The sequence below is a fragment of the Callospermophilus lateralis genome, chromosome 4, assembly GCF_048772815.1.
Source record: "Callospermophilus lateralis isolate mCalLat2 chromosome 4, mCalLat2.hap1, whole genome shotgun sequence".
Lineage (NCBI taxonomy): Eukaryota > Metazoa > Chordata > Mammalia > Rodentia > Sciuridae > Callospermophilus > Callospermophilus lateralis.
In genome coordinates this window covers 36,256,931-36,272,870 of record NC_135308.1, presented here as the reverse complement: position 1 = coordinate 36,272,870, position 15,940 = coordinate 36,256,931, and the positions used below count along the sequence as shown (strand labels likewise).

Here is a 15,940-nt window from a genome sequence, read left to right as displayed (position 1 = left end):
CACTAAGCTTATACACCTAGCAGTGTTTTCTTTTTCCATCTTCCCTCCTTCATTTTTATCTTAACAATGTAAAAGAGCAGTAAGAGAATCAAGTTGGAGCTCCTAATTTTTTGGAAAGTAAGCCACTCCCAAAAAAGCACACATGTATAATTAACATCTAATGGACACATTATATATTTTAAGGTAGGGATTCGGGAAGGATTGAAAAAAAAAAAAAGAAAAAATATATTGCTTAGGGTTTTTTTCCTAAAGTTTCCTAGTCAAGCTAACTAGAAAATTCATGAGCACTTATTTGAATGTTCTCATTCATTCTTCCTAGATATAATGTGGAGGAACTTGGGATAACTGAGATGGACTTTCCCCTAAGTAGGTTGGCTGAATGACAGGAAGCAAAGTTTCCCATCAGACCCAATCCATATTCTCTACCTTTGGTATTTAAAAAAATAATAAATGACCCTCTTTATATCAGGAACAATGACAACATAGAAAGGTTCATCTATCCAGTCATTCTGTAAATACTCTGCCCACACGAGCCCCTCTGGTTATTCTCAGTGCTGACGACCACCTGCTGCTCATAAAGGGTAAATTTGAAGGTCAAAGATCACATCTAATATTCTTGCACATGTTGCATATATAGTACCTTTCTCTGAATGAGCTTCATTTACTTCTCACAAATTAAGAAGTACCTGAATACTGTCAGGTCTCAGTATCTCCTCAGGCACCATGGCAAAAGATGCACCTATCAGTAAAAGACTGTGCTTTTGGATAAGTATTTTGATTGAGCAAGTGCTTTCAAGGTGACCAGCACCCCAGCAGAGTAGGTTCCTGCTAGGAGGGGTGAGCCACTGGGAAGATAAACAGTCTGAAATAATCGGTAAGAAATAAAGACAAAGCCAGAGATTGGCGCCTGACAGGTCTTCCAGTCCTGATAGGAACTTGACTGAAAAAGGCTCCAATTCTTTATTTAAGGGGAGTACATCAAAAGCAGGGATAGGTTTCAGTGTGAGAGGGGTTGATATTAAAGCTGTGAGCTAAGAGAGGGAAACAGCATGATCTGGGCTTTCTCAAACTGGGGAATTTCACCCAGGAGTTCCCAGAAAAGCAGCTGCCTTACGTTGGCTCAAACAAACCCATAATTTATATATGGCTTCCAACAAAATGTATTCATTGTACAGACCCAGATCAGAAGTGGTTAGTTCGGAAACATATTCCAGAGAATTTCTATGGAGGATATGCCTACCTCAGGTGGAGGGATCTTCTTGCCCATTCACCACATTCATCCACTAGATTCTGGGTCTGAGGGCTTACTTTCCCCTCAAATAGCATTTCCTCCACCTCCCAAAACAACTGCTGCACTTTCTGTGCATTGGCTTTGTCAAACTCCTGAAACAGAAATGCGCATTGAGCTAGAACCCTAAGAGCCATAGAAACATAGCTTTCACAATCAATGATATTTAAAGCATTTTCAAATCTATGATATAGCAGGAAGTATAATAAGGTTAAAAAAAAATGTGGTCTTTGTAGTCAGTGCTCCAACTCTGACTTTTCTAATGAATTAATTGCATCTCATTTCGAGCCTCAGATTTCTTAACTATGAAAGAGATCATTTCTTTCATGACATTTGAGCCTTATTTGAAATTTTACATAGACACAGAGGCACAGGTACACATATGAACAAAGACATCAGATGGATGCACAGACCCCCCCATACTGATATCTGCATGCACATGTGCACACACATACACAAACACACATGTCACAGACCTAGATCCCTCACATAGTTGAGCCTGTTGTGCTTAAGCACACCTGCAAAGTATAGGCTATTTTTTTCTTCTAATTATACCTGGGAAAAAGAAATTACTTTTGAAGAAAGAGTCGTTAACCTTCTTTTCATCAATGAAGTAGAAAAAAATCCTAGTTGTCCTAAGAGGTGTGGTTATTAGGATGAGATCAGCATATTAATTTTTCCTGATGGTTTGAACAGTTTCAGCTGTAGTGAACTGTACTTGATAAAGCCTCTCAGCAACCCTAGATGGTCTCTGTTGGAAGCTAACAGTCCTATCAGCCAAGAAGTGGAACATTATATTACTAACATAAACATTACTGTGATTGGGAGAAACAACCCTGCACAGGCTTGTGTATATAGATGGATATAATTGGAATGCTTTTATAAATGGTAAAAATATGTTTTTTGAACCTAAGAAAGCAATTCTTCAATATGGAAAGCAGTATGTGAATCTGAAATCTAATCTGCAATTGAAAGCAATAAAATGCACATTCAGCTAGACACACTTGACACAAAATAGCCATCTTGATTTATGTGTTAAATCTGATTCTCTCAAATTGAAAACAAACTATATTCCCAGATCATAGGGGAACCAAATTATTGCTTTTAAAGTGAAAATAAGAGAAAAACTAATAATAATTTGTTTCCTAGGAGGGGACTGGGTGGCTGGGGCATGGGAGAAGGCTCACTTTTGTTTCTCTCTTTTTTGCATTTTGTTGCTTTTGCAAATATTTTCTATAAAAAAAAACTAACTAAAATTTTTAAAAGGAAATGAAAAGTAATTGTAAGATGTATAGGTTTTGTTTGTTTGTTTGTTTGTTTGTTGTTTGGTACCAGAGATTGAACACAGGGGTGCTTAACCAAAGAGCCACATCCCCAGCCCATATATATATATATATATATATATATATATATATATATATATATTTTTTTTTTTTTTTTAAAGAGAGAGAGAGAGAGAGAAGAGAGAGGAAATTTTTAAAATGTTTTCTTTTTTCAGTTTTCGGTGGACACAACATCTTTTATTTTATTTTATGTGGTGCTGAAGATAGAACCCAGCGCCCCCGCGCATGCTAGGCACTCGCGTTACCGCTTGAGACACATCCCCAGCCCCAGCCCATGTATTTTATTTTTAAATTTAGAGACAGGTTCTCACTGAGTTACTTAGCACCTGGCTAAGTTGCTAAAGCTGGCTTTGAACTCATGATCCTTCTGCCTCAGCCACCCATGATCCTTCTGCCTCGGCCTTCTGATGCTGGGATTACAGATGTGAGCTACCTCACCCAGCTAGAATACTTTAAATTCTATAAATAGAAGTCATAAGACTTTCCCTGGATAATTTCCTGAAAATTTGTACTGAAAGAATCCCAGTGCTCTATCTGATGTGTGAGGGGTAAAGATTTGCTCCCAAGATGTAGGCTCTCTATTCACCTCACTGATTGTTTCTTCTGGTGAGAAGAAACTTTTTAGTTTGAGTCCATCCCATTTATTGATTCTTGATTTTAATTCTTGCACCACAGGAGTCTTATAAAGGAAGTTGGGGCCTAGTCCCACACAATGGAGATTAGGGCCTATTTTTTCTTCTATTAGACACAAGGTCTCTGGTTATATTCCTAAGTCCTTGATCCACTTTGAGTTGCATTTTGTGCATGGTGAGAGATAGGGGTTTAATTTCATTTTGTTGCATATGGATTTCTAGTTTTCCCAGCACCATTTGTTGAAGAGGCTATCTTTTCTCCAATGCCTTGCTCTTGGCACTTTTGTCTAATATAAGATAACTGTAGTTTTGTTACCCCTCACACATAAGATAGAGCACTAATCTCTAGGGTATATAAAGAACTCAAAAAGCTAAACACCAAAAAACCAAATAACCCAATCAAGGATCTGAACAGACACTTATCAGAAGATGATGTATAATCAGGCAACAAATGCATAAAAAAATGTTCATCAGCACTAGCAAATAGAGAACTGCAAATCAAAACCACTCTAAGATTTCATATCATTCTAGTCAGAATGGCAGCTATTATGTATACAATAAGTGTTGGTGACGATATGGGAAAAAAGGTACACTTATACACTGCTGGTGGGACTGCAAATTTGTGTAGCCAATATGGAAAGCAGTATGGAGATTCCTTGGTAAACTGGGAATGGAACCACCATTTGACCCAGCTATCCCTCTCCTTGGTCTACACCCAAAGGACTTAAAAACAGCATACTACTATGCTGGGGTTGTGGTTCAGTGGTAGAGTGCTTGCCTTGCACGTGCAAGGCCCTGGGTCTCAGCACCACATAAAAATAAAGGTATTGTGTCAACTACAACTACAAAAAATAAATATTAAAAAAAAACAGCATACTACAGGGACACAGCCATATCAATATTTATAGCAGCACAATTCACAAGAGATAAACTGTGGAACCAACCTAGATGCCCTTCAAAAGATGAATAGATAAAAAAATGTGGCATATATACACAATGGAACATTACTCAGCAATAAAAGAGAATAAAATCATGGCATTTGCAGGTAAATGGATGGAGTTAGAGAAGATAATGCTAAGTGAAGTTAGCCAATCCCCCCCCCCAAAAAAATGCTGAATGATTTCTTTGATATAAGGAGGCTGATTCATAGTGGGATAGGGAGAGGGAGCGTGGGAGGAATATAGATGTGGTCAGGGGAGGCGGGAGGGAACAAGAAAGGAGAGGGCATGGGGTAATTAATGATGGTGGAATATGATGATCATTACTATCCAAAGTACAAGTATGAAGACACGAATTGGTATGAATATACTGTATATACAACCAGAGATATGAAAAATTGTGCTCTATATGTGTAATAAGAATTGTAATGCATTCCACTGTCATAAATAAATAAATGGATTCCAGAATTGGGACATGATGAATTAATGGCTCTCAGTCTTTTCAGGGATATGCCCACAAGGAAAAAGGGTGTGAGAGGGTTTGCAGTGCATGGGCAGGCAGATGCTGAAAAGGTAATCTTAAGTGAGGTAGTCACATCAGAAAAAGTCCTCTGAGTGATGAGCTGACTCCCTTCCAGATTCTTCCCATGCCCTGTGACTGTCCACCTCTTTGAGGCTTACTGCTGTCTAACTACATGAGTAAGTAGATTCAGATGCACCATGAGGAGTGGAGAAGGGTTCTTAAAGAAAATAAAACAAACAAACAAACACACACACACAGAGAGAGAGAGAGAGAGAGAGAGAGAGAGAGAGAGAGAGAGAAAACAAGGAGATAGAAACAGAACACACAGGTGCCATCCAGAGGCTCTGCCTTAATCACATGGGTGTTACAGAGCTATGTCCCGGGACGCTGCAGGGATAAGGAGGAAGGAGACTGTGGAGCCTACAAAGTCCTTAGCAAAGCTGTAGCTGTAGCTAAAGCTCACCTAACTAAGAGTCCCACTCTCACAAAGAACCAAGAAGGGTTAAAATGAATGACTCCCTTTAGGGTTAGAAGATGAAAGTAAAACATCTGGATTAGAATTTTGTGGAGAAATCCCCTAATCATGGAGACACTTCACAATTTTTATTTTTCCAAAATTCTTCTCTTATTTGAGTTCCTAGTTGCCATAGATACTGTACAAGGAGTCATACATAACATAATGGGAAGAGGGTGAGAGAGTGGGAAAAATAAAATTATCAATAGCTAAGACTCAGGGCTATAAAATTACGAGCAATTTTTTTCCTATATTTTGGTACTTAAAAATTTTTACACGGTAACCTGTAAATACTTTTATATATACGTATGTATGCATATAGATGGATATAATTGGTAGTGCTTCTGTAAATGGTAAAAAGATTTTTGTTTTGAACTAAGAAAGCAATTCTTCACATAATTTATAATCGTGGTATCATCAAAAAAATTCCAAGACATACATCATCTCTCCAGGAATAAACTGAGCTCCTCTCTGTAGACAAGCCAGTGGTAGAACTCTGTGTTGAAGACCTTGACCATGAATCTCGGGCTCTCGTGGGTGTGCAGCTTCCACTAAATGAAAACGATGATGGAGATTCACTACTGGAATGAACATAAGCAACAGACATAACATTTACACAGAGTGCACTAATTTCAAAATATTTTTGCATTAGGTTAAAAATAAAACTGCATTTTAATTTAAAAGGTTCATGATGGCCAATCACTGATTTGTTATTGGATTTTTTTTTTTTTATTTTTGTAATCAGCAGCATTTAACAGGTGAATTCTTACCAGGTATATTTATCAATGGCTTTCTGAACATTTCTTGTAAAATGTGTTGGTAAAGGATCTTTGTTTTTCACAGCAACACTGTGCTTTCTAGAACCTTCTGAAAGTCCTCTTCTGAAAAACAAAAGAAGCATGAAAAGCCCCACTAATGTCATAATATATTCATTAAATAATATTTGTTAAAACTTGTAAAATTCCTTTTGTATAAGGTTGCTCCTCTTCTCCTTCTGTGTCCCCTAAACACAGGTGTGTTTGTACATGTAACACACCCCCTTAAGAAACTAAAGCCTAGGACCTTGTCTTTTTAATGTTTCTTAGAATCAAGGTGGCCAATAATTGGCATGCATCTTTATGTGAAGTGAAATAATAATAACAACTTTTGGAGACGTAGCCAGAGAAGTAAGTTACCTCAAACAGGTCAATATTGTAGACATGGCTTTACTCCAAGGCATAAGACTTTGCAAGAGGTAAAACATGGACTGGATTTCAGGTTGCCCCTTGACCAGGTTCCCTTATCCTTGAAAACCCCAACTGGGACTCCAGTAAATATCATGAATCCCATATATTCTGAAATAGATCAGATTCTTTTGAATCACTAGAAGCCACATAAACATCTAACCTATTTTACTTTAGCATTGTTTCTTGGTGTATTTCTGAGTTTTGCAGAGTTTGAAAATATTAAAATTTAATGGAGAACTGTAACAAAAGAAAATCTAAATTTCAAAAAAGCTGTTAAACCTAACTGTAGCACAGTTTGTGTTAATCATTAAAATGTCCTTTCAATGAACCTCTTAAAACATTTACTTACCTCTAGTCAAAATGTCTTCCTGATGTTTAATAGTAAACTACTTTTATTCTTAAAGTAGATATCATATCCTCTCATACGAATAAAATGTACATTAACTTAAGATGTGATAATAAATTAGGAGAATAACTTCCACTTTCAATATTTTCAACAAAAACACCACTCAATATGTACTTTTTTTTATTGTGCATATATTTATTCATTTCTTGTATTTACACAGTTAGAAATCAAAAGAATAAGGATCTTTGGTCATCATGAGAGCATTGTAAGTAAAACATCTCAGATTTCCAGCTTCTTTATTCTTGGGATGATCAATCCATCCTCATAATCTCCAAAAATAAAAGTAAAATATAAACAAGTGTATGCATAACATCTCTCATCAACATTATTTTCATAATTCTTCTTCAGTAACACAACCATAGAGAAAAGAAAGAGGATTCCTAAAGAGACCTGTCAAGGGATAAAAATCAGGTTATTTAACTTAGAAAATAAGTCAGGCTCAGAGCTGAGATGCTGAAGTTTGTAAAACCAGATTCTGCCTGAAAAGAAATCTTTTGTTACTGGGGATGTATTCCAAAAACAGTAGAAAAATAAAATTGGTTTCTCTCGAAGTAGAAAATTCCTCCTATTAACTTCCTGGTATTAGGGAAAAAAAAACCTTTCCTCTCCCCTTTTACTCTCTAAACATCAATCCCAGTACATAAACCTAAAAAAATTCTCACCTTAATATTTCAAAATTCAAAAAAATCCACAATAAGAATTCACAAAAATCCACAATAAGTGCGCTTTTCCTATGAGAGGGGGCTGAACTTAACAATATACATTTCACCAATTACTTTAATATCAGTGGGGCCTCCAAGTCTCACCAGTTGCCCATGCTGACGAGATGATCTGGTATCAAGAAAGTGGGCTACAACATTAAGATAAGAAAATGGCAAAGAACTCATGCAACACATGCACATGAGTTTCTCAGATCCAGGTTAGGACAGCTCTGTGTCCTTAAGGCTCAGCTTCCATGCTGGAGAGCACAGAAAGAGAGTGTGCCACCTGGAATCCCTTTATTTTTTGGGGGGGGGACACACACAAAGGAACTTTGCTGGAATTTTCTTCACCAAATAAAGCAGGGGATAATGTTTCAAAGGTGGAGTATTGTTTTGTGATGTCTTGTGGTCAGCAGATTGATTGACATCTTGGCAGAGCTCAGGGTGCACTGCAGGATGCACATAGGAGTTGAACCTTTTGAGTGCAGTGATTGTGGGAAGGGGTTTCAGTGGAAGTCAGAAATCAGATTTGACCATCCATCAAAGAATTCATACAAGAGATAAACTCTATAGTTGTAAAGACTGTGAGAAGGACTTTGTAGCAAGTCACAACCATCTCAGGTGCTGGGTGGGATCACAGGCAGAGCAAGAGGAAAGGCGCACTTGTGTTACACAGCTCATTCAGTGTGCAATGCCAGACCTGTCCCCTCACATAGCTCCAATGCGCATAGCTCACACACACAGCCTATGGATGGCTCGCAACACTCAACCTCTTCTACCTCCATTGCATATATGTACTTTTTTAAAATTTTGTTTTTGCTTTCAATTTAAATGGTACCTAATTTGTGGGCTGGAGGTAATTCAGGGGTCTAGCATGCACAAGGCTCTAGGTTTGATCTCTGGCCCCAATAAATAAATAAATAAATAAATAAATAAATAAAATTATACTGAATTTTCAACATTTTTATTTTAATATACTTGGAATAAATATTACACTTACTTATGTATCTATCATAATCTACACAAAAGGGAATTATAAAAGTACATTAAAACTATAGAGATTAGCAAGAACCCCTGCCTTTCATAAATGTGTTTTATAGAAAAGAACAGAATTATATTATTTTTTTTTCCTTTCTCCCTACTACTTATATATTGTAAGTACAATAAGAAAATAGATGGCCATGTCTGTAATCCCAGGGGCTCAGGAGGCATAGACAGGAGGATCGTGAGTTCAAAGCCAGCAACTCAGCGAGGTGCTAAGCAACTCAGTGAGACTCTGTCTCTAAATAAAATACAAAATAGGGCTGAGCATGTGGCTCAGTTGTCAAGTGCCCCTGAGTTCAATGCCTAGTACCAAAAAAAAAAAAAAAAAAGATGTTAAAATATGGGTACCAGAGAAAAAATATAATTTTCATGCTTTAATGAACTGCTTTTCCTTTAGCTCTGTTTAGTTGTTTTTAAACCATTTTATCATTTACATTGTGACTCAATAACCTTTTTAGTTAAACTTAAAAACTTACAAAATAGTTGACCAAAAATCAACTAAACAACATACATCAAATAGAGGTGTTTTGAACTTTAAGAAGTATGCATTAATAAATGAGCTAATATGTTACTGAGAAATAATTTTAAAATCCAGTGAATTAACTAAAATATTGTTCCTTCATGATATCTTTATAACAATGGATTAGAATTTGTTCTCTCCTGATACTTTGAGCAAGACACTTGCCTTCTCCTGGACATTATCCACATCTATAAAATAATACAGAAGTTCTTCCCTCATTCTAGGATAAAGGGCCGAGACTCCTTGTGGTTATCTGAAACTGTGGATAGCACTTAGGCCTATTGATACCATATTCTTTGCTACACTAATATGTATCTATAATAGTTCTTTTTATTTCCTTGTACCTTCCTTAGCGTTCTGTATTAAATAGATCTCTTTGGGAATTTTAAAATTGTGAATTTGACACATTATTAATCTTTTTGTCTGTAGCATCTTAAATAATGCTTGTCACACAAGAAACACTTTCTATGTTTAAATACTTTCTACGTTTATTGAAAGAATCAATAAGCAAAGATTCAATGAGTCACTCAAACACAGAACACCTTTTACTCTATAATTACTCTGAATGTTCTTACTTACCACAAAAGATCATGTTGGGACCAGACATTAAAAAAACAAAAAATAAAAAAACCATTCTCCAAATTTAGGACATTTCTAGAGAATTTTAAAGTTTTCTAGAGAGGATAGAAAGTCACAGCTCTTCTCTGAATAGCTTCTATCCACCTCCCAAATGACTTTCATGACTAAATGAAGCCTCTGCTCCATTAGTCTTCTTTATCACCATTCTTCTTGCTCATAGCACATCTGCCTTTTGTGCAACCTGGAAGCAAAAATTCACTTACTGGAAGCATGCCTAGTTTGTTTTGTTTTCAATGAAGAATAATTTCTTCCTCTATAAAATTCATTCTTGTGTGTGTGTGTGTGTGTGTGTGTGTGTGTGGAGAGTCTTTTCAAACTAAGAAGAAAATTGATTTCAAAATGGACATGTTAATGTCTCACTGCATGTGACAGCAAATCCTTTCTAAAACCATCAGTCCTGCTCACATGAAAGTAGCTGAGGGTCTGAGGTGTGGAGGAAGCAGGGCAGGAATGGGAAGCTCTGCAGTGAGCACAGTGGTTTCTATCAAATGGATACTTTCAAACACTAATTCCACTCCATTTCTGCAACCTTTTCTTCCTCTTCCCCTCCTCATGTCTTTCTGTGCAAATTCTTGAACTCCAGGGTTGAGGGTGATAACCTACAAATTTTGACCACAAATTGCGGAAGAAACTGGATGTTATTTGAGGAATTTATTTGAGCCCACAACTCAAGGACTGCCAAAGATCACCAAGAAGACAGGAAAGCAGTTGGGACAAGGATGCAGGATACTAACATGCAGATATCTCTCCAGGAACCACAAATTACTAACATCGTGAATTCAAAACAGAACTCATAATATGCCTTTCCTCTTTTGTGTTCTGTTTTGGCCATTAGGTTTCTCTAGGTGCTAACCAAGCATTGAACTGCTAGTCCATGCATAACATTGAACACTTTTTAATCCCTTGCAAACTATCAACATCTACATTCTATACAGTCTTAGAAAGTGTGCAAACTTACAGGATGCATTCTAACTGGTAAATATTTTAAAACTTAAATGTGGAATATCTAACAAAGTTATATTACATTGTGCATAGAAATGTGACAATTTTATGCTAGTTCCTTTCTCTATTGCTTACATTTTAGAGATAATTAACTATTGCTTGTCAGTGCATTTATTTGGATGCAAGACCTAAGTTCCCTCAGTGTAGACTGAAGTGCAGTCACTGAACTGTATTGCAAAGTGAAGACTGAGAACCAATCTCCAGGAGTCACTCCATTCCAGCTATCAGGTAAATGATTAATCATCTATTTTTACTTTTTAGTTTGCTTTTCGATAGCCCACAAATCTCTGCCATGTTGTCCTGTAGAAATTAAAATGTTAGGCAGTGATTTTGAAGCCAGAATTAGACAGGCAGTCAGTATAGATAAGTAAATCGAGTCAGATCAGATCAAGGAAGCCAATTTGAGTGAGTCCTGGAAGTTGGAGATACTAATGCCTCTAGAGCCCTTTCTCCACCCTTATGAAGATAACCTGCCCTGGCTCCAACCAGTTGCTAAGGTAACCTGTCCCAGGGATTGTCCCTCCCTACAGAGAGTTGTTAATTAAGCCCCCTTCCCGTCCAGATCTTTCCAACTTGGCCCCTCCAGCCCGTCTGCTTTTCTCCTTTTGGCCAACCCACTGAGCATCCCTTGGGCCTAGTCACAGAAGTATGCAGGAAGGAGAGAGATTAGCGAAAGGGGCCAGGAGAACAAAGGAAGCCTATGGCTTATAAAAAGAACACCGCGGCTTCTTGGGATACCAGGATACCAGCCATAGCCCCCTTCTCCCTGCCCGGAGAAGTCTGTGCCACCCCTTTTTAAATAAACCCTGCTTGCCTCCGCGTGCTTCTCGAATGTTACCCTTGGACCTGTGAGAGAGCACAACTCCTCACAGTAGACCCGCAGGATCTATCTCAGTTTTCGGAAAGTCGCGCTTCCATTTGAAAGGATTATCCGAAATAAGCACTGTTGCTGGGTTAAAACGCAGGCTGGTTTTCTGGTCTATTTCTGGCAAACACAGATGAGGTCACAGATGAGGGTTATTATCACGAAGCTGCTCCTGCAACACGCACACTCATACGTCCTAAGACAAGTTCAGGGCTCTGGGGACCTGATGGAGAAGTCCCATCAGACGCTGTGAAGGCTTCTCAGACCAAGTGAGCAACTTCACTTGGGAAGGCCTGATGATGTCAGAGCGTCAAGCTTTCACGAATGGATGCAGGAAAATACAGACCAGGATAGACTCCGGTTTTGCAGGCAGGAAAAAAAAAAAAAAATCACGGCACTTCGCACAAAAAGAAGACACGAGAAAGAATTCATTACACCTCCTCTCGCCGATGAACACTTACCCAATTACAATCAGCCCAAGACCTTGGCTCGCGTCCCCCGGGTCGGGCCCTGCGCCCCGAGGCCTGCGCGTCCCTGCGCCTTGGCTCCCTCCTCGCGCCCCGGGCTGCCAGAAGGCGGCTGCGCGCCCCCGCACCCGCGGGGCCTCGGCTCCCCGCCGGCCCAGCCCTGCGCCCCCTCGGCCGACTTAGCCCTGCACGTGCAGCCGGGCCACACTCGCGGAGCGCCGGCCTTCAGCAGCGCAGTCCCGGGCGTTCCGGACCCAATCTGCGCGGCCCATGGGCGCGGCTGCTGCGGGGCGGGCGCCCAGCACTCCGGCCCTCTCCAGATCCCTGGGACCTGCACAGGCCAGATTCCGCTGCGGCGGGGCGACGCCTCCAGAAGTCTCCGCGCAAGTCCTCCTCTCTCCTCTGCAGCTGCGCTCTCGCTGGGTGGGGCCGGGCCAGGCTGGACTGGGGTCCACTTCTCCCCCTCTTCCTAATCCTGATCGGCACTCCCCGTCCCCAGTCGCCGAATCTGGCCCTCTGCCGGCCTGCGGCTTTCCCAGGGACCTCAGGAAAAGCCCCTTCTCCCCGACACAGGCCGGATTTCATTACCCACTGATCAGCGCTTTGACCTTTGGAGACCCGCCACTTCGTCCTCTCCGGACCTCCGGACCTGCGGTAGCGCGCAGGTTTCCGGCCCTACTCTACCTTTCCCGGGTCTTTCTCAGCCTGAAGGTCTGTCCAGATGGGTGTTTCCAGCCTTGCTTCTTCGAAATAGAATTTTAACTCACAAGAGAAAGAGAACTATAGAAAGATTTCACCTACTCGCTCCCCCCACCAGAGGATGTATAGATTGAGGTGGGTGGGCAAGTAAGGTTTAAAAGAATGAAGCCCTATAGCTGGTACATGCAATATTTATTACAGGAACTCTAGGCCTTGTAATCCTCACTAAAGATTTATGTCATTTTAAGTCCTGCCTCTCCATCTGCAAATGCATGCTTTATGTCACATAACCTAGTAAGCTTTCTACAAATCAGGCTCCATTCTTGCAGTTTAGTTTATTAGTATGTACTTGTTTCAAAATTTTGGAGGGACACAACTATATTAGGACCAGTTACTACATTCTAGCCTTAGAAATGAAATTCCTCTAGCTCATTTTCATAAGCTATAGGAAATGGAGTGAATTAACTGGGGTAAAATACATTTTCAAGGCCAAGTATTCAGTCTAAGTACTACCTATGCCTGGTTCCACTATAGAATTTTTAATTTTACGATGAATAAAGTGGATGTTAGTATGTTTCCCAGCCCTAACCTGTCCTGTCTGTTCCCCTGTGAGATTCAAGTTCATCTATGTTTCATCAGGTACAGAGAAACTTAAAAAAAAAAAAAAAGTTAACCTCAGTGCTGAAATTTATAAGGATATTATTTTAAAATGATTCCAGGAAATTGCAAGAATTTATATCTGATACTGAATAGTTTTTTTTTTAATGAAATATTTCTAGGAATAGTTTATGTAACTCAAGATGCAACTGCATGTATATTGACTTTGGGATTGAAATGTTTGCTGCAGTATTGCCCAAAAGCCACCAGATGTCACAATTTTCCTTCTTTTGTCCCTTTAAGAACTGTGCCCAGATTTTAATATCATGCATGTATCTTTTTGGCAAGATAGCATTCCCTGAATTTTCATTCCAGAATAGATGGAGAATCTTATTTAGATCAGAAATCACTATTGCAATGGAGAGATCTTGCAGGAGTAGCTCATAGAAAATGTCATGATAGTAGAGTCCACCACAGGTGATAGAGTGCTTTTGCTTTGGCAGACAAAAACCTAGAGGTCTCATACCCTTCTTCTAAGTCAGCTATCCTGAAAGGTGATCACTTTTCTGTACAGAAAATCAGTTCCAAAACATCAAGTAAATTGCTAAAGACAAGCAGTTTTATTCAGATGGATCCAGTCAGACTTCAAAAGTTTACCTTATGAAATCCAATCTCAACTCTATTTATTGATTTCTGTTAAACTTCTTTTGATTATATTTTCTTTGTATTTTTAAATCTATCAAATATTCTATTATAATATTTACTAATATTTTCCTGATATGTGCCACATGCTAGGCTCTGTTTGACGCACTTGAGAAAAATTAGTATATTAGTTTGACAATTGCTCACAGGAGGCACTACTGTCAGTACTATTCTGCAGATTAGAAAACTGAGGTATAGAGAAGATGCCAGACAGGCAGGGCCAATGCTCTAAATTACCTCAGTATTTGTGAGACATACCTCAAAAGTCTTCTATAACTGATATGGATTCACTAAAGCTCGCTATATTTAGCAATGAATATAGGGTTTTTAAATTAATAAGAAAGTTGTCTTTGAAAAGAGACAACACATGAAAAATTGCAAGACTTTTTTATTATGAAGAATATAACAAAACATAGAAACTCCTAAGTAATCTATGAGGTTTGCAAGCTTATCTAAAATCATGGAAAGAGAATTATTATTTAATATAACATGCCTAACTTCTGGAACCTCAAGTTTTAAAAATAAATGCTGAAATAAGGACAATAATAATTTGGCAGAACCATATGCAATTGTCAGTGTTATACTGTTTTGGACTAAAGAAATAGAAATTTCCTGTTTCAACATAATACATTGAATAAATAGGTTTGATAACATTTCTTAATATTCAATAATTTTTTCTTTTCAGAATTTATTTTGCTATACTTTTATCAAATAAAAGTGAAATAAGAAAGATACAAAATCAATTTATATTTTTATAAAGGGTTCATCCTTTTTTCAAAATGAAAACAACTACCCACATATATTCTGTGAAGAATTCAATTTCCCAAACTATAGCATCAATATGGACATATTTTACTAAAATGTTTTTTGTTGTTTAATTTCTTCTTTTAAATAGTAGAACAGAAAACAAAGACTTTACAGTAATTGCTGGAACACTATTGCAAATTACGGTTTCCTTTTGTGTAATTGAAATATTAAAATATAGTTCATCTTATTATCCTCTGCTTCATTCTTTGTGAATTTTCCTGCTTGCTAAAATTTACGTGTAACCACCAAATCAGTACTTGAGTGCTTTCATGCTCATTTGCAGATATGTGCAGAATGATGAAAAGTTTGAATTACCTGAAACATGTGCTCCCAGCTAAGGTGGAAGAAAGTGATCCTGTATTCTTGTTTCACCTCTCATTCTGCAAATAAGTAGGCACTCCGAGGGGTCTATACAATGAGATGTTTGTTGGAGAAATCACTGCTTAAGTCGGTCCCTAAGTGCTGTGCTTAAGTGCTGTCTAGTGTTCCTGAGCACAGGAAGACCATGATGTGTCTTGTTGAGGAAATGTTAGATGGGTTTCATTCAGTCATGAACTATAGTGCTATTAAATATTGCAGTAAATCAACCATATACATTAAATAATATATCTTTAGACACAAACACACAGTAGTCAAGATTATGTATTGTTTAGTTGACAAAAATGTTGATACTAGAGGCTCACAGGAATGTAACTCTGTATTTTGACTGGTAGCAATAGTATAGTAACTCACCATTTCCGTGTTTGCAGCTACTTTATAAAAACCCAGCTATTGAGAATAATGAAAATCAACTGTGTTACCTGTTCACATTTATGAAACTCTGCTATACAATGTCTTCATAAATTAATTATTTAACTTCAAAACCTTGTTAGGATATCACCAACACACAAACAATTTCAGAATATAAGAACTGGATGATGGAAGTTTTATAATCAGCGCTAAGTCTAGAGTTTAAAAAAAAAAAAAAATCTACGCTCAGGAAGAGAAGGGCCAGTGGTCACTGTCTTCTGTTCACTCTGCATTTTGC

The 15,940-nt window shown here is 38.3% G+C and overlaps 1 protein-coding gene across 3 annotated transcripts in view; it reads right to left on the bottom strand.

Annotated features, from left to right (window-relative positions):
• Positions 1-15,940, bottom strand: part of Fam149a (family with sequence similarity 149 member A) — a 54,085-nt gene that overhangs the window by 18,227 nt on the left and 19,918 nt on the right. The window contains exons 1-4 of one of the 3 annotated variants that reach the window (XM_076853736.1): positions 12,103-12,277; positions 6,009-6,119; positions 5,678-5,819; positions 1,241-1,383 (exon numbers count right to left, since the gene is read on the bottom strand). In XM_076853736.1, the coding sequence (XP_076709851.1) occupies positions 1,241-1,326 (86 nt within the window). In that variant the 5' untranslated portion in view covers positions 1,327-1,383; positions 5,678-5,819; positions 6,009-6,119; positions 12,103-12,277. Of the gene's footprint in view, positions 1-1,240; positions 1,384-5,677; positions 5,820-6,008; positions 6,120-12,102; positions 12,278-15,940 lie in introns of those variants that run through there. The other 2 variants (XM_076853737.1, XM_076853735.1) reach the window with 2 other exon arrangements.